General features: G+C 33.2%; 3 protein-coding genes across 4 annotated transcripts; 2 read left to right on the top strand and 1 right to left on the bottom strand.

Annotated features, from left to right (window-relative positions):
- Positions 1–1,885: 1,885 nt before the first annotated feature.
- Positions 1,886–5,252, top strand: LOC107876026 (DEAD-box ATP-dependent RNA helicase 35). 2 transcript variants are annotated; one of them, XM_016722993.2, is made up of 3 exons: positions 1,886–2,206; positions 2,854–3,755; positions 4,284–5,252. In XM_016722993.2, the coding sequence occupies exons 1-3, from the start codon at positions 2,186–2,188 to the stop codon at positions 5,146–5,148; spliced, it is 1,788 nt and encodes a 595-aa protein (XP_016578479.1). In that variant the 5' UTR covers positions 1,886–2,185; the 3' UTR covers positions 5,149–5,252. The 2 variants fall into 2 exon arrangements, with proteins under 2 accessions (XP_016578479.1, XP_047269759.1); XM_047413803.1 differs by lacking the exon at positions 1,886–2,206 and adding an exon at positions 2,341–2,581.
- Positions 5,253–7,031: 1,779 nt separating this feature from the next.
- On the top strand, positions 7,032–10,102 carry LOC107876027 (protein SRG1). Its single transcript, XM_016722994.2, has 4 exons — positions 7,032–7,490; positions 7,583–7,830; positions 8,729–9,050; positions 9,636–10,102. Exons 1-4 carry the CDS (start codon positions 7,230–7,232, stop codon positions 9,870–9,872), a joined length of 1,068 nt encoding a protein of 355 aa, XP_016578480.2. The 5' UTR covers positions 7,032–7,229; the 3' UTR covers positions 9,873–10,102.
- Positions 10,103–10,513: 411 nt separating this feature from the next.
- On the bottom strand, positions 10,514–15,891 carry LOC107876025 (pyrophosphate-energized vacuolar membrane proton pump). The gene is made up of 8 exons (XM_016722990.2): positions 15,462–15,891; positions 13,120–13,694; positions 12,656–13,035; positions 12,334–12,420; positions 11,906–12,236; positions 11,252–11,662; positions 11,081–11,140; positions 10,514–11,009 (listed from the first exon to the last, which is right to left on the bottom strand). The coding sequence occupies exons 1-8, from the start codon at positions 15,712–15,714 to the stop codon at positions 10,803–10,805; spliced, it is 2,304 nt and encodes a 767-aa protein (XP_016578476.1). The 5' UTR covers positions 15,715–15,891; the 3' UTR covers positions 10,514–10,802.
- Positions 15,892–25,075: the final 9,184 nt, after the last annotated feature.

Below are 25,075 nucleotides of genomic sequence, written 5' to 3'. Positions count from 1 at the left end.
ATTATCGGTTATATATTACATTATTATGACTGAAATAGTAACATAATATCATTATCTAAACGGTATGATATGTATATACACATATTCATTATACAAAGATTATGCATGTTTAATGTCATTTAACGTATATACAAAGGAAAATATTTATTTTATATATTGAAACATAAGTAAAAGATAAAAATTATGCTTAACGTAATTTATTTATTTTGTTTGATATATTTTTTAGTTTAATTTTTTCACAAAATTTAACAATGATTGATTTTTATTATTATTATACTCGTTATCGACTACGTGTGATCAGTGTAATTTCAAAAATTATATATATATTAGATTATATATATAATTATTTTTAATGAAAATAATATATATATTTGATTACATATATATAATTATTGGTCACTAAAAATTATTTACATTTATTTTCTTAGTTCAAAACCGACCACAAGTGATCGAATTTTTAAATAATTTTTTTATTTAAATAAAAATGGACCACAAGTGGTCGGTTTTTTAAAAATATTTTCTTTTTTTTAAGAAAATTAAAAACCGACTTTTAAAAATAAATTTAAAAAGAATTTCTATAAACCGACCACTAGTGGTCGGTTTTTGAAAATATTTTTTAATTATATTTTTTTAAAAAAATGACCACAAGTGGTCGGTTATGTTACTTTTTTTTAAAAAAAAATATTTGTAAAATAAATAATAATTAATATAAAAATTATTGAAATAATTAGTTTGAAATTTTAAAATATAAAAGCGACCACAGGTGGTCTACTTTTAAAAAAATATATATTAAAAGAAAACATAAATAACCGATCACTTAAAAATCGACCACAAGTGGTCGGTTTTTTCAACTATAATTTGTGGTCGTTTTTTTAGTGGTGGTGAGACATAATTTGTAGTTTGAAAGTCCTTGAGCTAAGTCTTGGTTCTAAGGCAATAGTTGTAGAACATATCATAAATGAAAAACATAACGTTGTAGAGTCAACTCTTTCCCATGGGACATAATTTGTTGTTTGAAAGTCCTTAAGCTAAGTCTTGCCTCCAAGGTAAGAGTTATAAAACATCTCATAAATCAAAATATAATGTGGTAGTGTCAACTGTTGCCCATGAAATATAACTTGTTGTTTGAAAGTCATAAGTCTTGCCTCTACAATGTAGTAGTAGTGTCAACTCTTGTCCATGAAACGTAGCTTGTTATTCGAAAGTCATAAGTCTTGCCTTTATAATGTGATAATATCAACTCTTGCTCATGAGATGTAGCTTGAATGGAAAAAATTGAAGAAAAGAACAAAAATAATAAAAATTGCGAAAAAAATAAAGGAAAATATTAAAAATCAAAGAAAATGTAGAAGTTGAGAGAAAATAGGAAAAAAATAAAGGTTGATAAAAATTTAAAAAAAAAAAAGATTAAATAAAAATAAAGTTAGAGAAAAATTTAAAAATAAAAAAATAATTTTTTTTTTATATAAAAGTAGACGTTGGTAAAGAAAAAAAAATAAGGGTTAAGAAAAATTAAAAAGAATTAAAAAAAAAAGGAAAGAAAAAATAAAAAATAAAAATAATATAAATAAAAAAGAAAAAAATGAAGTTGAGAGGAAAAAAAAAAGTAAGAGTTGAGAAAATTAAAAATAAAAAGAGAAACAAAAAAATAAAAATCAAAATAAAATTAAAAAGAAAAAAAATTAAAGTTAAAAGATATGAATATAAAATTATTATTCATAATTATTTATATAATTACTCCATTGATCAGGAGTATTTCGTTCAAAAAAATATTAAAAGTAATTAATAGATAAAGATCATTTAAAAAAAAAAATATTTTGGACTAAAATTTAAAAACTACCTCAATTTGGATTAATAAATTCACCCACTACAGCCTAGTTAAAAGCCAAAACCAAAAAAAGGTCGGTTTGTATCCCGGCAAACAAAGTGCGTAATTGTACTTAACTAAAAAAGACCCGCTTTACCAAATCTAATCTTAAAAATCTCTTCTTTTCTTCTTCGGAGAGGTGGCCGTATTATATATCTTTCTTTTGGTTCCTAAATTCAGTCGCGGATATTATAGATAATAAGCTGAAATTGGTTCATAACAACTCATTACTACCAGTATCTTAACACACCAATTTTCTGGTCGCCGGAATTTTGTGCACCGCAAATTAGCTGTTTTTTTTTTTTTGCTATTGTTCAGATGGGAGACCACTTAAATATGGTATGTACCTTCTTGTCTCAATTTTTTTGGTGTAAGATTGTCTTTTCACCGTTTGGGATATCTCAAGTTTGGGATTTTTTGATAAATTGATTTTGATTTATGGGGTTTTCCGCTAATTTTATTGTCCTATTGTGTATCAGAGTATATGAAGGGGAGCCTTAGGGTTACTGATAAAGTTGTTTCATGTGACCCGGAGACGGTAAACAACCTCTTGCAGAAATATACGGTGACCCTTGTGGTCCAGCCACGTAGCGGAAGCTTTAGTGCATTGGGCTGCCCTTTTTGTATTAAGAGTATTTTTTTTTGGGTAGGGGAATGGGGGAGGGGATTACACTCTGGGGAATCGAACCCCCCACCAACAAGGTGGAAGTTCAGGTAACTAACCAACTAAGCTACTAAAATTCCCCTTTTGTATTAAGAGTATTTGTTACTATGTAGTTTATTCTGACTTTGTGTCCTCTGCAGTCTGCTGATAGTATTTATTTCCTTGGTAGATTGTACTATTTTAGTTTGTGAAACAATGTTTCATGCTTTTCTGGTCTTTGTGTGATGGGTCGTACCGATTTAATTGCATCAGATTTGGTGCGTTGTACTAAGAAGCAATATCTAGTATTTTCAGCTCTTCTTACTTAGTATTGTGCTTGTAGGAGATTGAAGAGGAGGAGGATTATGTTGAGTATATACCAGTTGCAAAGCGCAGGGCAATGGAGGCACAAAAGATCCTTCAGCGCAAGGGGAAATCTGAAGCATTTGAAGAGGAAGAGGAGAAAATAAAGCTTGTTGAAGCGAAACCAAGTTTACTTGTGAAGGCATCTCAGCTCAAGAAAGAGCAACCTGAGATAAGCCATGCTGAACAAGTGTTTCAGCAAGAGAAGGAGATGATTGAGCATTTATCTGATAAGAAAACGTTGATGTCTGTTCGGGAACTAGCCAAGGGCATTACTTATACAGAGCCTTTGCGCACAGGGTGGAAACCGCCCTTAGCCATCAGACGGAACTCAAAGAAAGCTTGTGATGCCATTCGTAAACAGTGGCATATCATCGTGGAAGGGGATGATGTTACCCCACCAATCAAGAACTTCAAGGACATGAGGTTCCCTGAACCAATTCTGAAGAAACTCAAAGCAAAGGGTATTATTCAGCCAACACCAATCCAAGTGCAGGGGCTTCCAGTCATTTTATCAGGTCGGGATATGATAGGTATAGCTTTCACAGGTTCAGGTAAGACATTAGTTTTTGTATTGCCGCTTATCATGGTGGCATTGCAAGAAGAAATTATGATGCCTATTGCCTCTGGGGAGGGTCCATTTGGCTTGATTGTCTGTCCATCTAGAGAACTTGCCAGACAGACATATGAAGTTATAGAACAGTTTATAGAACCTCTGAGGGAGAGTGGTTATCCGGAATTGAGGCCTTTGCTATGTATTGGTGGAGTTGATATGAAGTCCCAAGTTGATGTTGTGAAGAGAGGAGTGCATATTGTTGTTGCTACTCCTGGAAGACTGAAAGATCTGCTAGCGAAGAAGAAAATGAACCTTGACAACTGCAGGTGAGAACCAAGACTTTTTAATTGATATTTTTCTGGAGAGTCTCTTAAATGTTCAGTTGAACTTGAAATTACCCCCAAAAAACAGGGAGTATTCATCTGGATGTGGCATCGGCTAAATAAATTGATTAGAAAACACAGGGCAATGATGAAAGTTTGCCCTGGTTATCTGATCTAGTTAAAAATGTTCTGTTGCTTAGAAAAGTATATAAAAAATTTGATAGTTACTTCTACAGACTTACTGATTAATCCACCATTTGGGATCATAGGCCTTCATTATTAAAACTCACATGTTTGTTTCCGGCTATGTCGGTTGGTGTTCCGCACAATATGTTGTTATATTCTGTGTGTACTTGCTGCTACAGTTACTTGGGTTCACATATTAGAGGAAAAGAGATATGCTTCTGGGTTATGTGTCAAAACTTTTTTTTGCAGCAAGTCTGCATTTTCCAGCCATATGTTGTTTTGTACATGTGAAACATTCTATTATTCTTCCAGCCCAGTGCTTACTAAATTGTTGCTTTCTTGCAGATACTTGACACTAGATGAGGCTGACAGATTAGTAGATCTTGGTTTTGAAGATGATATTAGGGAGGTGTTTGATCATTTCAAAGCTCAAAGACAAACTCTTCTATTTTCTGCTACAATGCCCACAAAGATCCAAAACTTTGCTAGAAATGCGCTGGTTAAACCAGTAATTGTAAATGTGGGCAGGGCTGGAGCAGCCAATCTCGATGTGATTCAGGAAGTGGAGTATGTGAAGCAGGAGGCCAAGATTGTTTACCTTCTAGAATGCTTGCAAAAAACACCACCTCCTGTTTTGGTTTTCTGTGAGAATAAGGCTGATGTGGATGATATCCATGAGTATTTGCTCTTAAAAGGAGTTGAAGCTGTGGCTGTTCATGGAGGCAAGGATCAAGAAGAAAGAGAATATGCAATTGCAGCTTTCAAAGCATGCAAGAAAGATGTTTTAGTTGCCACTGATGTTGCCTCAAAGGGGCTGGATTTTCCTGATATTCAACATGTGATTAACTATGATATGCCTGCTGAAATTGAAAATTACGTCCATAGGATTGGAAGAACCGGACGATGTGGAAAAACAGGAATTGCCACCACATTTATTAACAAGAACCAGAGTGAAACAACTCTGCTTGATCTAAAACACTTGTTGCAAGAAGCAAAGCAGAGGATCCCTCCAGTCCTTGCGGAGCTCAGTGATCCCATGGATGACGTGGATGCCATCACAGATGCAAGTGGAGTAAAGGGTTGTGCATATTGTGGTGGGCTTGGTCATCGTATCCGGGACTGTCCCAAACTGGACCACCAAAGAAGCCAACAAATCGCAAATTCAAGGAGGGACTACTTCGGATCCGGAGGTTATCGTGGAGAAATTTGATTCTAATTTTCGGTTGTTTTCTTAACATGCAAAATGTGTTGGCTTATTTCTGCACCTTATGACCAAATTCAGTAATTTTGCCATAAATGCAGTTCTATTACGTACCTCACAGTAATTCAGAAGTTATAGTTACTACAATGTTCTTGAATGTAAGAAATGGCACAAAATTTGCAGCATACATGTTTATAGTAAAATATCAGTAAGCACATTGGTAGCCCAGAAATTGAGACCTTCAGGTTCAATGCAGGGGACTACTTAGGTTGTTACATTAACATTTTTTGGGTTCTTTCTTTGGTTCATCTATCCTCAACTATGGTATCATCGGTACATATTTTGCAAGCCTACATGGAATTTTAATTTAGAGAACTGTGAAATCTTAGGAACTTTGAGTTGGGGGTCTATCGGAAACAGCCTCCCTACTTTTTCGGAGGTAGCGGTATGGATTGCGTATATCTTACTCTCCTCAGACCCTACTTTGTGGGAACACACTGGATTTGTTGTTGTTGTTGTGAAATCTTAGGAAAGATCAGGATTCTGGAATTTTGGGTGTTGTCTTTGCATTATTTTAGCCTTGTCTTGTTTCTTTTTCATCGCATTTGTCATATATCTCAAAGTTGCTGATTTTTTCTAAGTACTGCAAGAGTAAAGCCCAGACCACGCAACAGAATATATCAACAGAAATTCTTCTTTTTAGCTTTTCCCATAAATAGATAATTCTTTATTTTAAAAACTTTACGCCACTCGCAACTGGATAAGTAAATTCAAGTTTTGAAGTTTATCCATTGCTAAAGAACTTCTAGTCAATATGCAATAGTAACTGAATTCGCAATTAAATATTTATAAATATACAATATATTTCTTAAATATATTTACAGGGTCTTGGGAAAAACTACTGATGTTTGTCCCAGATCTGCCATAGCTCACAAGATAGATATTTAGGGCAACAAGTCAAAAAAGACTTTGGCAATGTTTCATTTGATCTAATTTGGTTACATTTGCTTTGCTCAGCAACAAAATTTTCTTCTCTTCCCGAGGGATCAATACAATAATGGAAGTTTTGGATGAGAGCATGCATGAATGCGCTTTCACATGGGGGGGGGGGACAATTTCATTTGTCTTTGCTAGCTCTGTTGAATTCTATCTTACGTCAATCTTTATCTTCTGTTAAGATACATATCATATTTAGGATCCACAGGCTGTTTGAATTAATTTTTAATTTTTAATTTTTAAGTAGCGGCGGAGAAAATTTTTACCAAGAAGATTTAGAAGTAATTATACGAATTAGTCGAAAGAGATTTAATATTTACTATGTATACATAAAAAATTAATTTTAATCATGTATAAATAATATGAAGGAGAGCCTTGAAGTAACTGATAAAGTTGTTGTGTAATCAGAAGGACCGGTTCAAACCTTGAAGATAGGTTCTGGCAGAAATGCAAGGTAGGACTCCATACAATACACTCTTATGGTGGGGCTCTTTTCCGAACACTGTGTATGGCAGAAGCTTTAATGCACTAGGCTATTCTTTTTTTTCTTTAATAAATATTAGTATAATTTTTTGTTGGAGAAGGTTAACTTCCTTGACCAAAGGTGGTTCCGCCCCTACTTTTAAACACTTTTTAATTTTTGAAGATGTTTGATAATGACACAAATACTTTAAACTTAAAAAGCTTTTTTAAAAAGGCAAAAGTCAAAAGTTGATTGCGATCTACTTTTAGCTTTTGACTTTAAACTTATAAGTCACTAAAAAAGTTAATCCAAACACTCTCGTAATACATATATAGGGCACTAAAATTTTTGCCTTCGTTGGCACGCGAACGCTCCATTTTCAATTTGAAAGTAACATTTAAATACCTTAGCTTAGCTTGATCTCAACTGACAATTAAAATACTTCAATTTATTTTTATTTTGTCTCGTAGACATCCTGGCGTGATATATAAATTTGTCTTGCCAACTGAGGCCAAATATGCTTATGTATTATGCCTATATATAATGCTCTCACGCTGAAACTTGAACTCTAATTCATCAACTTCATAGTTGAAACCTTCTTGATAGTGTTGCTTGATCATACAGCATCAGCATGGCTGCAATTTCAGTTCCACCAGTTGAGGTGTTACTGTCAAAAAGAGTTCAAGAAATGGTCCTTCATGGGGAGGAGCCACTAGGACCCTACATTTGCAGAAGAGGTGAAGATGTTGATGAAAAAGAAGACATCAAAGATACTTCTCCAATTCCTATAATTGATCTAAACCGCCTGTCTTCTTCAACAACATCAGATAAAGAGCGCGAAGAAGAACTGGAGAAACTTCGATCAGCTCTGTCTACCTGGGGTTGCTTTCAGGTTTAGGACATTCAACTACTGTATCTGAACTCTTACAACTCTGCAACTTTCTTTGATATTCAAAGAGTTTTATGTGTTTATTCGATTCGCAGGGAATAGGACATGGGATTTCAGCTTCCTTGCTGGACAAGATCCAACAAGTTTCAAGGGAATTCTTCAAACAGCCCATGGAAGAGAAGAACAAGTATGCTAAATCAGTTGTTGAGTTTGAAGGTTATGGAGCTGATCCTGTTCCGGAACAAGGTCAGTCACTTGATTGGTCTGATCGTCTCTTCCTCCAAGTGTTCCCTGAAGATCGAAGAAAGTATAACTTCTGGCCGCAGTTGCCAATATCATTCAGGTAAATAGACAGTTGATCAGTTGCACTTCAATAAGATAGCTAGAGTACTATAGTAACAGCTGATAGGCAAGAGTGACCTAGCAAGCTAATATTTGACACTATTTTTACATTAGTGTCTCCAAAAATATTACTAATAGCAACCACCGGAGAGTAGAGTGATTAGTAGCTGGGAGAGCAGCACAGGTCGCCTGTTACAAGTTAAAATGCAGGAATAGTCTGGAATGTGCTAAATCGATTAACACAAACCTGCAAGTCTAAAGGATCAAGTGTATAAGAATGATCCTTGAACAACACCGCAAGTAATGAACGTTTAGTTGACAAATGGATATAGAGAAGAGTAGAGAGATTAGTATTCACTTCCTTAATGAGATCAATGTACAATTCAAGCTCCTCTTATGCATTTCCCAGAATCAGTTGGGCTTGTAACTAACTAACATAATACAGTAAAAGTCTAAACTACCCTTCCTCAGCCCAACCCAACTACCTTTTAACTAACTCCTAACTTCTTTCCTGCTCATTTGTGTATATTACATAGTCTTTACACTGTCAATGTATATAAGTGAAGTTACATACACGTACAAGGTGCCTGCTTTCTTGCTTAGTAGGCAATTCTTGATTTGTGGCTAAGGCTTTCAGCGAATTCCTGTTTTCCTCTGTCTGAGCAGTCAGCTAAACATATACCATACTCAAATACTGGAAACTCAGAGGCGGAACTATATAAACAGCTAATAAGTGATGAATCCAAAGTGACATCAAATGACATGCATGTGATAACATCTTGGTTTTACGCATAGGCTGTTAAGCAGATTGGGTGCTCCATAACTAATATGTGAGTAATTTGCATATTCTTTTAACGCTGATTCACTCGTGCATAGGCGTTATTACTTTTGTTGTGCAGAGAGGTCTTAGAACATTATACCGAGAAAATGAAAATGGTCGCAGAAATTACCTCCAAAGCTATGGCAAGGTCATTGAAGCTGGAAGAAAATTGCTTCTTGGAACAGTTTGGGAAACAGGCACAACTGCACGCGAGGTTTAACTACTACTCACCGTGTCAGAGGCCTGATCTGGTTCTTGGCTTAAAACCCCATGCAGATGGATCAGGATACACTATTATTCTGCAAGATGAAGTAGGACTCCAGGTGCTTAAGGATGGAAAATGGTATACAATACCAAAAGACCCTACAGCTCTGCTTGTTCTCATGGCTGATCAAATGGAGGTACATATACACTCTCCTATTTATCTTCCATGACAGTATTTAGTTGGACATGCAGTTTTAAAAAGATCTAAAGATTATTAAAATTATCTAAAGATTCAGCTGAGGTAGTGGTATAGACTGAGTACACTTTACCCTTCCCGGGAATACACCGGGTATGTTGTTGTTTGTTGTAAGCTAAATTTATATAATACTGATATGCTAAAGGTATCGTTACTCTTGTGGGTTTTGACATGTCATAAGTGACGTTCTTTACAAAATAAGAAAGATTTTAATGCATGAATGATGTTCTTTTCAAAATAAACAAAAAGAATGAGTGTGTCATGTAGAATGAGATAGAGAAAGAATGTGTTCTGTGAACATGACATTTACAATGATTAAATTTAGACATTCATGACTGTCTACACTTTGTGATGTCCATGACCACACTTGCAGTTCCTTAGTTTATGGTTCAACATGAACTAAATACAGTTCCTTAGCTTATGGTTCAACATGAACTAACTATAGAAGTTCTTTTACATGTACTCTATGGATTGCACATGTACTACTTGTTGTGATACATTCCATTTTCCACAATGAAATTGGCAGATAATGAGCAATGGAATATTCAAGAGTCCAGTGCACAGGGTATTGAGTAATTCAGAGAGGGATAGAATTTCTATCGCAATGTTCTACACGCCTGAAGTAGGGAAAGAAATCGGACCAGAAGATAGCTTAGTTAATGAAGACAGACCAAAGATGTACAAGACAGTGAAAGATTATGCAGATACTCACATGGAGTTTTACCGGCGTGGTGAGAGATCAATACACACTGCCCAAATTTAGAGCTAGATATGTTTTTCCTCTCTACTTTTTGTTGTTTTGACATGGCCGTGCAGACTCCTTTGTATGTCATCTCTCATCTGTTTGTTTTTGTGTTTCAACTTATGGTGTCTTTGGCATGGATATATACTCTACAACTCCAGATTTAGCTTTACATTTTTGTCACCTCATGCTCGAAAGAAAATGTCACCATTCTAATAAATGAATCACCCAATGAGTATTTGGTTTGCAAATCAAAGCTCTTCTATTTGAGGTTTATTTTCTTTAATTTCCTTTCTCTGATAACGATATCACAGAATGAGTCCAATTAGCGCCCTTCAAGCATTCCAATATTCAGTAAAACAAGGATTCAGCAATAGTAAAGATGAAATAAAAGAGCGGAAAGGCAATTGTTACGATTCAACAATAGCTCTTGTTTCTTGCTCGTTAGTGTTGTTTGAAATAAGGGCAGAACATGAAGATGATGAATTTAGTAGATCGTGTTAGGAGGCCTTGATGTCTATAGACGAAAAGGAGGCATATTTGGCTTGATCCTTTCCATAGAAAATGATTAATTTTCCATGGAAAATCTATGGTAAATAACAAGAAAATTTTGAGATAGCCGCAAGGATAGTAACACACCACAGCTACCAATGAAACCTATAAAAATGAAATCCTGCCTTGTGTAACAAAATAAACGTTGGACTACACGTGGATAATGATGGTTAGGAAAAAAAAAAAAAGAACAGTGTCTACCAAAGAAAACTAATAAATTATCTCAAGACTGGCAGAAAGAAATTAACTAGCTGTATTCGTCGTTATCGTCTTCAAACTAAACCTGTGACTAGCTAAGAACTAACTTAAAAATCCATGCTTGGGGAAATTAGAGCAGGAAGATTGCTAGCGAATGGAAATACCATAGGACTTGACGGACGAAGTGTCTTTTCTCTCTACTCAGAAAATCTTGAAAAGTATACCACCATGTGTTGCAAAGAATGGAGCAAAGACGAGTGACTCTACTGCCATCAGCTTGATAAGGATATTGAGTGATGGACCTGAAGTGTCCTTCAGAGGGTCGCCAATGGTGTCACCAATAACAGCAGCCTTGTGGGGTTCGGAGCCCTTTGGACCAAGGGTCCTTGCATGCTCCGAAGCACCAGCCTGGCACATACTTGGTAGTTAGCAGACTTGGAGTGTAATGAAATATCAGTGCGTAGATGTATTTTCTTTACCTCAATATACTTCTTGGCATTGTCCCATGCACCACCAGTGTTTGATGCAGATATTGCAATCTATAAAATGAGACAGAGGACCAGATTTTTATGTCATATTCTCCCTAAAGGAACTGTTTTAAAAAGGTAAACAACCTACTCGAGTGTTAAAGAGGGATGAATCAATCATACCTGAACACCAGAAACCAAAGCACCGGCAAGAACTCCAGAAAGAGTCTCCACTCCGAAAAAAATCCCAACTATGAGGGGCGTGAGCATGACCAGGGCACCTGGGGGAATCATTTCCTTAATAGATGCATCAGTCGAGATCTTAACACAAGTAGCGTAATCAGGCTTGGCAAGGCCCTCCATGAGACCAGGAATGGTGTTAAATTGTCTGCGAACTTCCTCAACCATCTTCAGAGCTGCACTACCAACGCTCTTCATAGTCATGGCAGAGAACCAGTAGGGAAGCATGGCACCAACAATCAAACCAATGAAGACCTGGGGAGTCAAGACATCGACTGTTGAAATTGCAGCACGACTCACAAAAGCACCAAACAGGGATAGGGACACAAGTGCAGCGGATCCAATGGCAAATCCCTGGGAAATAAAAAGCCCATACTAGGTTAGCTTAAGGAGAAGTATCGAATAAATTAGCACAATGATAATGCAAAGATGAAAATCAAATCATGTCGTGTCTCAAAAAAATCACAAATCCGATTATCTGAAAGGGAAAAAAGTACCAGATGCCATGCATTTGCGTAAATATGTACAAGCAATATGTCTAAAAGAGGATCTAGAAACAATCACATAAAGGAAAGCCAAACAAATAAAAATACAAACCTTTCCAATAGCAGCAGTGGTGTTTCCAGCTGCATCAAGGGCATCAGTTCTTTCACGGATCCGGTGGCTCATGCCAGCCATCTCAGCAATACCTCCAGCATTGTCACTGATAGGTCCATATGCATCAATGGCCAATCCAGTAGCAATGGTACTCAACATTCCAAGAGCAGCAACAGCAATACCATACATGGCAGCAAAACTGAAACTGACAAAGATAGCTATTGCGATGGCAAAGATAGGAATGATGACAGATTTGTACCCAAGAGCAAGGCCAAAAATAACATTAGTTGCTGCTCCAGTCCTGCAGGCGTCGGCTACATCTTGGACAGGGCTGCAATAGAAAACAATGAAAACAAACATAAGATGAAGTCACATCACCAAAACAAGAACATAAAATCACAGTATGAAGAAAAATTACTAATTATCACCTGTAAGCATTGCTAGTGTAGTACTCTGTGACAAATCCAATGATAAGTCCAGCCCAAAGACCAATAGCCACGCATAAAAACAGTTGCCTGGGCAATAACATAAACTGATTGTTCAATACTGATTCTACTGAAAAAAGACAACCCACTGTGCAAAATTTAGAAGCCAAGGAACAATAAAGGTCAAAACATAGAAAAGAAATGGAAATTGAAATGCATAACATAACAAGACAGATTAGAAAATGCAAGCCCTGATCCAGCCACATTTGGAGATTGGTGTCTAATGCAGAAGCAAAAATTTCCAGAACAAGAACTCGATACTTACCAGTTCTTTACAACCTTTTGCGTGCCAAAATTGAAGATGGTAAAGGAAGATGGAAGGCAAGTCCAGGTCACAATTGCAATTCCCACTGTCATAAGAGCAGTTGAGATAATAAGCTGGTTCTTCAAGGATGGTTCAATTTCCTTGACAGCCTTAATTTCGAAGAAGTCAGTAGCAAAAAGGGTGGTTATCAAACAAACAAGGATTCCCATCGAACTAATGAGCAGGGGATAACACATTGAAGTGAAATCATGATCAAGTCCAAAAGACGAGATGGAAGCCACAACAAGAGCAGCACAGGATGATTCCGCGTATGAGCCAAAAAGATCAGAACCCATTCCAGCAATGTCCCCAACATTATCACCAACATTGTCAGCAATCACCTGAAAAGACATGTATAGAGTACATAATCAGACAAGTTCTCTTCTGGATATCAGAAGTTGCACCTGAAGAAGTCGAGATCTTACAGCAGGATTTCTGGGATCATCTTCTGGAATGTTCCTTTCGACCTTCCCGACAAGGTCAGCACCAACATCGGCAGCCTTGGTGTAAATTCCACCACCAACTCTACCAAAAAGGGCCATGGAAGATCCACCAAGCCCATAGCCAGTAATTGCTTCAAAAAGGCCCTCCCAGTCATCACCATAGTATAGCTTAAAGAGATTAATTGTAACATAAAGCACCAAGAGACCATTGGCAGCAAGGAGAAAACCCATTACTGCACCGGATCTGAATGCAGTAATAAAAGCTTTCCCGACACCTTTTCTGGCTTCCAGAGTTGTCCTTGCATTCGCATATGTTGCTATTTTCATCCCAAGGAAACCAGATACAACTGAAGTGACAGCACCGAGCAAGAAGGATATTGTGCTGAAGATGGCTGTAGCAAGGGCTGGCTTGCACATCTTCTCCTTGTTGTAAGTGCATGGCTGGCTCTTGGTGCTGAAACCCTCAACAGAGCCAAGGAACAGGAAGATCAAGACTGCAAAAGCAACCATGAAGATACCCACATACTGATATTCCGTGAAAAGGAAGGATGTTGCCCCTGCCCCAAAAAGCAAATCATATTAGTATTAGATACTAACTCAAAAGATTTCATGTCTAGCAAGAGGATTTATTTATTGATAACCGCGGTGTCACCTCGATTAAATCAAGAGGATTTAATTTATACCTACACTCATGTGTGAGTAAATAGGTAAAACAGGAAACAGAGGGAAGCTACTGTTTTTTACACATATATTGACTCGTGTGATATGGATACACAGATAGCTGCATTGAGGCTGAACCAACTATCAAAGCTTAAGCCCACTTAAATGAGGCTTTTAAATTACTTAGGCTGAACCAACTAAGAGAAGCAGATAAATAGCATAATGGACAAAAAAAGGTAAATGACAAGTCAAGACAATAGCACCAAGGCCACACCAACAAATGACGAAGCTTTTTTCTGAAAGATTTGGAGATAGCAAACTATATTGAAACAGAAGTAACATCTATAGCATGTATTACAACATGCTCAACCAATGCTTTAGTAATTGACCAAGCCTCTGCGCCAAACCAAATGAGATGTTTAGTTTAGAAAAATGAAAAATAAACAACCGAGACAAGACTATACATCCATAACAGTGTTAACTAGGATGATACGCAAGAATACTAATGTGAACTAATCAGCATTACATTGACAAAGTATTCTAGTACTCCGTAATTTATCCCGTAAAATACTACGATTTACTCAAGATAACACCACAGCAGCAACTTCCCAAATATAACCACTTGGCTGAGTAAACACACATGGGTGGAAATTATTATTAGATTCTCACCAATTCCAGTCAAAGATGATCATTTTCAGTGAAGATCAATAAAGGTAGATCCAGAATATTAGCTAGTCCACAATAAGCAAAACAGCGCAACCTCAATACGGTGACATTAACCAAGATAAACCCAAAACTCTAGTTGACCATCGTCATACCAAAAAATTGCTAATCCAATTTTATTCCACAACATGTATTTCAAAAACTTCGTAGGTTCTCATAATTTTTGTCATAGCTCTTGCATACTGGTATTCTTCCCCAAAATATCAATAAAATTACCAAGTTTATGAGAAAGAGACAAGTTCATTTCATAGATAATAAACTCTGCCTGATCTAAATAGAATACACAATAAATGCACCTCATTTCAATCACGCAATGAAAAAATAGCACTTCCTTTTCATGTTCTCCACTTTACTAGCTATTCCCTCCATTCCTTTTTAGTTGTCATATTTTGCTTTTTGTGAGTCAATTTGACTAATTTTTAAAGGTAAGTTAGATTAGATTAATTCAATAAATTAAAATTTAGACGTTCAAAAACTATCCGATGAGTACTATAAATTGCAACTTTTCTCATATCAACATGATGAAAAACTATATTTTAAAATGTAGGTCAAAGTTTATCTTGTCCGACTCTCAAGAAGGAAACAATGACAACTATAAATGAACAAAGGGAGTAAGACGCTTGGGCGGATCTACACCCTAACCACCTTGGAATTTTTTTTTACTGTATATATAAGATATTTTATTATTATTATTATTAGTGGTGTGTGTATATATATTTTACATCACTGGACACAAGACTAAAGTTGCTTCAGTGGTTTACGGGATTAAAAATTTACTTTGACGTTTCAAGTTCAAATACAAAGCACAACATTATTAGTTTTTAAACTACTTAGTAAAAGTCACGGATCCGCCACTGCCCTTAGCTCCATAAAGTACCAACTATGACTACAACTAAATCTTTCAATAATCAAAAACAGATCTAAAAGAGAGTAACTTTTACCTTCAGAGATGGCATTCTGTATTTCGGCGCACCTAACAACAACATTCTGGTCATTTATGCCTTCCTCTTCCTCAACTAAACTATCATGACATCCATTATTCTTCTCATTCTTCGGCGAGTAACCTCCGTTTTCCGGTGACAGTTTCACAAGCGACACTAAGTACCATTGCACAAGCGAGAACACAATTCCGATAACGGCGCAAATAGGAATTACAATCTCCGTACCGAAATCCGACAACAATGCTGACTTCATTATTAACTACAGGCGCCGGAGAACCACCGCCGGCGGCAGAAAATAAATGGAAAGAAATAAAGTTACTATAAATAGAAAGAGGGAAAATGGTAAGTGAAGAGTAATGGAATAGAGAGGGGAGAGGGATTTTATAAGGGACGAGATTTGAGGAAGTTGAGGGGAGTTAAGGTGTGATTACACCTACGGTAATTACAGTGGGACTGCCTTTTGTATACGTTTGAATTTTACTATAGACTAAGGGGGTAATATAATAATGGAAAAAAGAATTTAAGTACGTTTTCTCCAAGCGTCATGGAATTATTATTATTTTCTATTTTACCTTTTCTTAATATGATGATTAATTATTTCATTTTGTATCTTGGACATGGAATCTTTTTCCAATTATCTAGGCTATTACTAAATATATCTTGGCTATTACTAAAATAAATATTAAGAGTTTATTTGGTACGTGAGATAAAAAATAATTAATTTTAAGATACATTTATCATATATTTGATTGGATAAAATCTCGAGATAATTTATATCGAGATGAGTTCTTTCGAGATTTTATCACACATAAAAGATGGAATAACAATCTTGACATAACTAAGCATGGAATAATTTGTTCTCGAACCAAACGAGCCTAAACAATATGACATTGCCCTCTTTATCCCAATAGTACTCCACACTCCACAGACCGCAAAGATAGGAATAAGCTCAACATGCATTCTATTATTTTTTATATTTATCTCTGATACAACCTACTACTTGTATATTTAAATATGAAATTATATTATGTAAATTATTGTTGGTGGTATTCTATTATGTTATATTGTAAGTAGTTGTGTTTTGGTCTAAATATCTCTATTTCATTAATGTAGCGACTTCTCCTTAAAATATGTTGTGTATTTAGGTAAAATTAGGATTACTGTTCATGTGCTTATAAGACTTTGGAAAGGAAATCAAAATTTCACAAAAAAAATCTTTTTATATATTTTTGTATGAAGATACAAAGTTAGTAAGTTTGATGGTGATCAATACTTGATGTGAATGTAGCGATTGATGTTTGGAACAACACGTTTTTGAGTGTAATGATGGATTGATATAGTGGTGGTCGGTGGATGAAGGATAAAATAATGACGGTGGATGAAGAATAAGGTAATGGCATCATTGTTTAACATCCGATCAATTATTTTAACCTCAATAAGAAAATAATAAAGTAAGATCACCTATAATTATTTGGATATTAAAAATTTCATATCTTGCAATTCATTAATTAAGTATATATCTTTACCGGTTCTAGGTAACGTGTATTGCACGTATGTTCGTGTAAGTACATATAGACTATTTTAAATGGCAAAGATAATATTTAAACATGTTTGTGATGTGATGAGTGATGAAAAATTTAACAAAATGTTACAAACTTAATTTGAATACTAAAGTTGGTTGATGAGTTAAAATTATATAATTTAGTTAGTTAGGTAGGATATGTAATGAGCTAATTAATGATCGAATCAAAGTATCAAACCTAAGAGGCTAAGACTTCTTTTAAACGATATTTATAATTATTGGTGTATGTTTCACTTTAACATTATGCTCAGTTATGAAGCACAATTCAAGATTTAAATTTACTTTTCAACTGCTTGTTCTAGAAAATACTTCTTTTACACATAGTAATATGGTGCATCCCACTTTAAAATTACGAATATTTTTCTCACACGGTAGACGCAATAAACTATGTAACATTCATTTCTTGCAAGCATGATATCATGATGGGTTACATTTTTATTGGTAAGATCGATTGATTTTTTTTTTTTTTTAACTCTTGATTATGTAGATTACCTTACCTTAAAATTAATATTTTCTCTCATACAGTAGATATAAGCATGTAGCATTTCTTGCAAACAAGCATGATACCTGTTGGACAATAAAATTTCGAGACCAAAAAATAAATAATTCGAGACAAGTAAAATATTGCAACAATCAATTTTATTGATTTCAATGCGAGTATTACAATCTATATGAATCCTCTGATTCGCCTTTTCAAATATAAATTCAAGGGCTTAAAGCTTGATCTTGAATTTGAACTTGATTTGATGGACTTGAGAGACTTGATCTTGACTTGTGCTTGAATTCAAGGGCTTTGGAGCTTATTCTTGAATATTGCGGTCCTGATCTTGAATTTTGATGAACTTGATTTGAATGCTTGAATTCAAGGGCTTTGGAGCTTGCTCTTGAATCTTGATGAATTTGATACTTGTGCTTGAATTCAAGGGCTTTGGAGCTTGCTCTTGAATATTGCGGTCCTGATCTTGAATCTTGATGAATTTGATTTGAATGCTTGAGCTTTTTGATTTGAATGCTTGAGCTTTTTAGAGAAATTGCGGCATTTGATCCACGAGCTTTCTCTTACTATTTGTTAGAATTCTGGGGGGTTCTTTTTCTAAATTATGAGACCCCTATTTATAGTTGTAGAAAAGGGAGAGTCATGATGAAGATGGACTTCCTTTGACCAATTAGATTTGAGTGATGTGTCACCTTTTATGGGTTTTGGTTTCATGAGTCTGCTGCATCATTTTGACATGCGGCATAATCCTATTGAATCCTTTCTTTGACTTGGCATGCCACGTCATTTGACGCGTGGCGCTTATTTGGCCCTCTAGAATGTGACAATATTTTGGGCTTAGCAAAGTGGGCTCATTATTTGTAGTCCAAACTAATGAGCTAGCCCAATAAAAATTAAAATTTAATTAAATCCATATATATTTGGATTTAAATAACTAATCCAACTATATTAATCCGCAATATTTATTTATAACTAATATATTTTGAATTTAATATAATCCAAATTTCGTACGGATTTAAATTTAATAAAATTTCATCGTCCACTGTACCATTACTCAAATATTGTTAATATTCGAAATATGGACATACACTAAGCTTATAGTTTATGTCCTTTACGTAAATTGACAGGATTGGATTGTTAGATTGTAAACATGTAATAATAAGTGTAATATGTATGGTGTTACATTTTTGCATGGCGACATACCTTTACATTAGTAAGTGAATCATCCAAATTATTTTGGAAAAAAAAAAAAAGGCTTCTCAAGTTCTTCCCATTAATTTATTTGATCATAAACTTATGTCGATCCTTTTTATCTTCACGTTGATCATACATATAGTAATTGGGATTATTGTTAATGTGTTTACGCAAAATTTTGTGAAGGAAATCAAAATTTCATGAAAAATATTTATTTTTTTATATATATGTTGTAAAAAAAAAATTAAAAATTAATAGATTTGACGGTGATTAGTAATTAATGTAAATGTAAGGGTTAATGTCACGATTCTGAGTGTAACGATGGATAGAAATAACGATGATCGGTAGATGAAGGTTAAGGCAATGACGTCGTTGTTTTAAGTAAATACTTGTCTTGCAATTCATTAATTAGGTATGTATGTATACTTATTAGTATCTGGACACATGCGTTGCACGTGTATTTCATATTCAACAACAACAACATATCCAGTGTATTCCCACCTAGTGGGGTCTGGAGAGGATTAGAGTTAGTGACGGAGCTGGGATATGTACTAAAGAGATTCATAAGTGAACAAACGAATTAACCGAAGGGGGTTCAACATCTAATATATATACATAAAATATAATTTTAATCATATATATATAACATAATTTTTCGCCAAAAGGGGTTCGGATGAACCCCCTGCAAGGGGTAGATCCACCACTGGTTAGAGTGTACGCAGACCATACTACTACCTCAAGAGAAGTAGAGAGGTTGTTAATTAATATAAATTTATATTATTCAAATATAGTAAATTATTAATCGGGTACATATTTTAATCAAAACTATTTTCTTGAATAATAAAATAATTATCAATGTGTAGAAAATATTAAAGAATTTCATTCTTACAAGTAAATATTCAAGACCCAAGTAAGCTTATAAATCAGACACCCTCTCTTCAATTGAGTTGATTGCCTCTCTTCAATCTGAAATTCTGAATATAAGTATCAAAAACAGAAAAGAGAAAAAAAAAAAAAAAAAGAATAGGGGAAATCAATCTAATCTCTACCTCACTCATTTAATTTCATTTATTCATTACAGCATTCTCTTCTTGATCATTAGATATTGACAGTCACATAAAAAAAAAATTGTATGAGCTGAGATAAGTAAGGATATTTTATGAGTTCAAATATCTTATAAGATTATTTTATTTTACATTTAATGTGGAATAACGATTGCGGTTAAATTCTTATTATTCTTGCATTGCATGGCGAAAACTTATGATTAACTATAAAATTTAATTGTAGCAATAAAGTTACAACTATTTAGATAATTATTGCTACGATTGTTAGCAATTGTAGCAATATAAAAAATTAATTTGTAATGTACTTTTTGCGGTTAAGAAATTTTATGAATTTAATTTTTTATGGCTATTACTAGATGCTAGTTACAAATTAATTTTATACACGTAACTTAGATTTTATAATTATAAATACGTTGTGTTGTGGTTATGGTGCTGCTTTAATATAAATAACGAAATAAAATAATTTTAAAATTAACTAATAACTCAAATCAAGCATAAAAATAAAATTAATTTCAAAATTATTATTCAAAATTAACGTTTTTGTCTTTTGAGCTGTCGTCATTTATTTGCCTTTATCTTTTTTCGTTGGTTAAATATAATTAACGGAGGTAGGTAAGATCCAACAGGACGTCAATAATTGTGAAATCATCTTTGATTGGAACTCGTGTACTATTTATAATATTCGAATTTCTATTTTGCTATCATGTCACTGGTAAAGCATTTGGTATGCATTTTAAAAAGTTTATCATATTTGACACTCGAATTATTGGTTATGATTTTTTCCATATTTGTAAAAGTAATTAAGAGATTTTCTTGAATTGTTCTATTCTTCAATGATATTTGGAAATCGCTTCATAATTAAAGTTTTTGTAGCCTTCAAGAACAGTATTACTAAGAGTTTTTTTTTGGGGAACGTAAATAACATTACTTAGATAGAAAATTACAAGTTATAGCAATACTTTCAACTTTGCAAGTTATACCAAAAAATTATTTATTAAAAAAAAACATTTTTTTAATGATTAAAAATAAGAAAAAAATAATTTTAATATATGAAAAATATATTACATAGTTTACGGTTATGACAGATATCAATCATCCCTTAATCTTCTCTGAAATGATTTTGTTCCAAATTGATTAACATAAAAACGGTTTTATAAATATATTACCTTGTCTTCTTGATTGAATGAAGTAAATAAACAAATTCACATTCTCTGATCTCTCCTCTAATTCCTCGTCTTTTTCTTCTCTAAATCTGTTTCTCTGTTTTCTTTATTAATATTCATCAAGTACACATAAAATTCACAGATTATAACAATAGATAACAAAATTTTGGTATATCAACTTTTGGAATTATGAATACTGAATGTGAGCATTTAGAAGATTCAGTTTTCAATTAGGAGTGCATAATTTTGTAATACACATACTGCAAATCATTTGCAAGCCATTAGATTTGGTTGACTGATTGGAGGGCTCTGAAATTGAAAAAAAAAAAGGAAAATTTTACTTAGAGATGCAAAATTAGAGCCTTAATTATTCGATTTAAAGAAATAATAAAACTAGCAATAGTGTTTTAACAAAACATATATAAACAAAGTAAACACACCAGTCACATACACAAAACATACAATTACCTTGTCGCATATATCCACTAAAAATATAAGAATGATATTTACAGCATATAATTATGTGGTTACATGCATTTTACATGTGTATGTTATTGTATACCTAGTGATACATTGAATATACAAATAACATACATTCAACATACAATTATTCCATCACCGGTAATGAAAGAGACGAATGTTTGTTTGACGTATGTTAAGTGTGTATATTATGTATCACTGTACAACACTTACATACATACAATATATAAGTACATACGACATTCAATTGTGCATATTACTGTATGTTTGTGTATATGTATTGTGCATGTTAATATATGTGAGAAATATTTCAAATCGGTATGAAGGTCAGAATGTGTGTATGACATGTAATTTATGTATGCATATATTTAGAATATAATTTGAAAGAATTGAAATGTTACTAATTGCAGAATCGAAAATACAATATTCATGTCAAATGTTACTAATTGCATAAACGAAAAATGTATAATTTAATGCAGTTGATATCAAATTTAATACCATCTGATGCAACTTAGTTCATATCAATTTCATTCAACGGTGTAAAATGCGAAACAAATGTTAAAGTAGCATAACATTATATAAATACTATTTAAATACAAAAACTAAACTTCGTTTATACCAACAATCTTAGAAAAACATTAAGTAATAATCAAATAATTAAACTTCAAAATACAATATCTATGTCTATGTATGCCTTCACACTTGAATTTTTTTGATTTGGGTAATGAAATCTCATCCTCAAAATCAGAGTCCATCACTTGTTCACTAACCATATTCTTTCTCTTATAATTCATCTTATCTTGAGGAATAACAACCTTTTTGTTTAGATATTTTTCAATATGCATGTTCAAATTGAGCTTCTTCGATGGTCCATCAATAAACGGAACTTCAATTTTATCGGGCAAGCACTGATTTTGCTTCTTGTTGTAAGACCCATTTTCAACAATCTTTTTTTTTTTTACAATTAGATAGAAGAGATGGAGTGAAACAACCGAAATCAAATGAACACTAGTATTCTCGATTATTCTAGGACTTCTACGTGAAGGAGTAGAATTAAATTTGGGTTTAGACATGACAAATTTAGGGTTATGACTTATGAATATCTATCACAATGGAGAATGGAAAAACCCCAAATAGATCAATTTTGGATTTTTACGCGAAGAAGATGAATATCGGAGCCCCAATTTTTTTATAAGAAAAATCTTGAGTACGTTAATGGAGAACCGAGTTTTAACAAAATTTTGAAGGTTGAGTATGTGAATAAAGAAAGAGAAAAGTGTTTCTGAATTTATTTTGGAGAATTAAAAAGCATTTTATGTCATAATACACTTCTTCTTTCAATAAAGTTATCCGATAAAAGTGTGCAATCTTTTAAATAAAATATAATATATATTTACCATAATTATCAATACACTATTTAAGGGAAATATTGATTACAATCTTATAAATATGGAACTGATTTTAAATTATATAATTAAAAAATGAATTTTGAAAATACAATAAAAATAATATATATTTTAATAACTTGCAATGAAATTGCTATTAATGCAATTATCTAAAAATGATGCTAAAATTTGTAATTTTGAATCAAATAATACTACATGGGATAATTTTCTCTTCTTTTTTTTTTATTTTTCATTCAATGTCCGGTGCCCGCATTAAAACCCGACTAATTCGTATCGCGCGTTGCAGGGCCCATTAAGGTGGCAGGGCTCCCAACAAAATTTTCTCTATACCCGGGATCTAACCCTCGACCTCTGGTTAATGGTAGAACAACCCCACCCACTGCACCACAACCCATGTTGGTAGTATTACTAAGAGTTAAATGAGAAGAAAATTAAATAGTTTTATCTTGAACTTTTAAAATGGAAAATAATTTGAGACAATTATTTTTAAAAATCACGGTAGATAGTATGAGGTTCTTTCGTTCATCAAATTCTAATATATAAAAGCGTAAAGGGAAGCAGGTGACGATCGTCATGCCTGCTTTTTCCGTGATTTTACTATATCACCCCTGATTAATTAAATAGTTTTATCTTGAACTTTTAAAATGGAAAATAATTTGAGACAATTATTTTTAAAAATCACGATAGATAACATGAGGCTTTTTCGTTCATCAAATTGTAATATATAAAAGCGTAAAGGGAAGCAGGTGACGGTCGTCATGCCTACTTTTTTCGTGATTTTACTATATCACCCCTAATTAATTATTATATGTCATTTAAGTATTAAAAAATTAATAATATTAAACAAAAAATATAAAATAGACATTTATGACATGTCTGCTTCAATTGCTTCAACCGTAATTTTAATGTTTCATCCCTAATTAATTACTATAAATCATTTAAGTATTAAAAAAATTAATAATATTTAATAAAAAAGATAAAAAAAATAAAAAATGATAAACTAATTATTGATATTTTAAATTAACTTGACATCTAATATGAGGCCCGTCTAAATTTTTTTCACAACTATTTTTTATATTAATTTTGTTATATCACTTCTAATAAGTTATTTCCTAATTGATTATTATATGTCATTCACATATCAAAAAATTAATAATATTTAATTAAAAAAAATTGACATTTATGACATGTCTGCATCAACTGTTTCAATCGTAATTTTACTATTTCATCCCTAATTAATTATTATTAGTCATCTAAATATTTTAAAAATAAAATAAACAAAAAAAATGATAAATTAACTATTGATGTTTTAAATTAACTTGACATCTTATATGAGATCCGCTTAAATTTTCTTCACAACTATTTTTTTTATAGTAATTTTATTGTATCACTTCTAATACTCATTATGAGTCATTTAAGACATGTCGCGACTTCAATCATGATATTTGATTGACTCGAAATTATTACAATATCACTTAAATTGAAATAGAAGAAAAAGTATTATAAATTTCAATAATTAAAAACTTAAATTATTTTAAAAATATAATAGATTATCAATGCTATAAAAATTTAAACAAGGAGTGTATTATAAATTATAATGGCTAACAACTTAAAATAGTAAATTACAATGTCAAAAAATTATTATAAATTGAAATAGCTAACAACTTAAAATATCTAAAAAATATTTAAAATATAATTAATTATCAAAATTTTATTTGTATCATACAAATTGAGACTAAGGCCTCATTTGTTTCCACTTAATGGATGTCTGAATTTGAATGGTTCAGACTTCAGACCATTAAGTGCATTTATTTTTTATTAAGGTTTTAACTCTTAATAGGTCTGAATAGGTCTTAATCATTCAGATCTAAAACTAAGTCTTAATAGATCTGAAGGGATATTCTGGTGTTGGATAATATTCACCACTGTATTCATAATCAACAGTTACCACCACTAACCACCTCTGTCACCGTCACCATTGTCAACCACCACTCACCACTCACCACTCACCACCACTAACCACCTCCACCATCACAACCACCATCGACAAAAAATACCGCTACCAACCACAATTGTCAACCACTACAACACGTACTACCTCTTTTATTCTAATCATATTCACCACCACCACTGCCGTCAACAACACCACAATCAGCAACCACTAGCGGTAAATCCCTACTACCAACCAAGTAGCACCATCACTAACTACCACTAATAATACATCACAAT

The sequence above is a fragment of the Capsicum annuum genome, chromosome 6 (genome assembly GCF_002878395.1).
Source record: "Capsicum annuum cultivar UCD-10X-F1 chromosome 6, UCD10Xv1.1, whole genome shotgun sequence".
Classification (NCBI taxonomy): domain Eukaryota; kingdom Viridiplantae; phylum Streptophyta; class Magnoliopsida; order Solanales; family Solanaceae; genus Capsicum; species Capsicum annuum.
This window is presented reverse-complemented; position numbering and strand designations above follow the sequence as displayed.

What these genes read in the sequence shown, in the direction of transcription:
- LOC107876026 (XM_047413803.1), top strand. Translation starts at nt 2,522, where the DNA reads ATGGGGGAGGGGATTACACTCTGGGGAATCGAACCCCCCACCAACAAG. An exon ending in CCAACAAGGTGGAAGTTCAG is followed by an intron (nt 2,582 to 2,853) that starts GTAACTAACCAA and finishes TTGTGCTTGTAG; the next exon opens with GAGATTGAAGAGGAGGAGGA. An exon ending in ATGAACCTTGACAACTGCAG is followed by an intron (nt 3,756 to 4,283) that starts GTGAGAACCAAG and finishes GCTTTCTTGCAG; the next exon opens with ATACTTGACACTAGATGAGG.
- LOC107876027 (XM_016722994.2), top strand. Translation starts at nt 7,230, where the DNA reads ATGGCTGCAATTTCAGTTCCACCAGTTGAGGTGTTACTGTCAAAAAGA. An exon ending in CTACCTGGGGTTGCTTTCAG is followed by an intron (nt 7,491 to 7,582) that starts GTTTAGGACATT and finishes TTCGATTCGCAG; the next exon opens with GGAATAGGACATGGGATTTC. An exon ending in CAGTTGCCAATATCATTCAG is followed by an intron (nt 7,831 to 8,728) that starts GTAAATAGACAG and finishes TTTGTTGTGCAG; the next exon opens with AGAGGTCTTAGAACATTATA.
- LOC107876025 (XM_016722990.2), bottom strand. Translation starts at nt 15,714, where the DNA reads ATGAAGTCAGCATTGTTGTCGGATTTCGGTACGGAGATTGTAATTCCT. An exon ending in ATGATCCCAGAAATCCTGCT is followed by an intron (nt 13,036 to 13,119) that starts GTAAGATCTCGA and finishes ATGTCTTTTCAG; the next exon opens with GTGATTGCTGACAATGTTGG. An exon ending in ATGCCAAGAAGTATATTGAG is followed by an intron (nt 11,010 to 11,080) that starts GTAAAGAAAATA and finishes AGTATGTGCCAG; the next exon opens with GCTGGTGCTTCGGAGCATGC.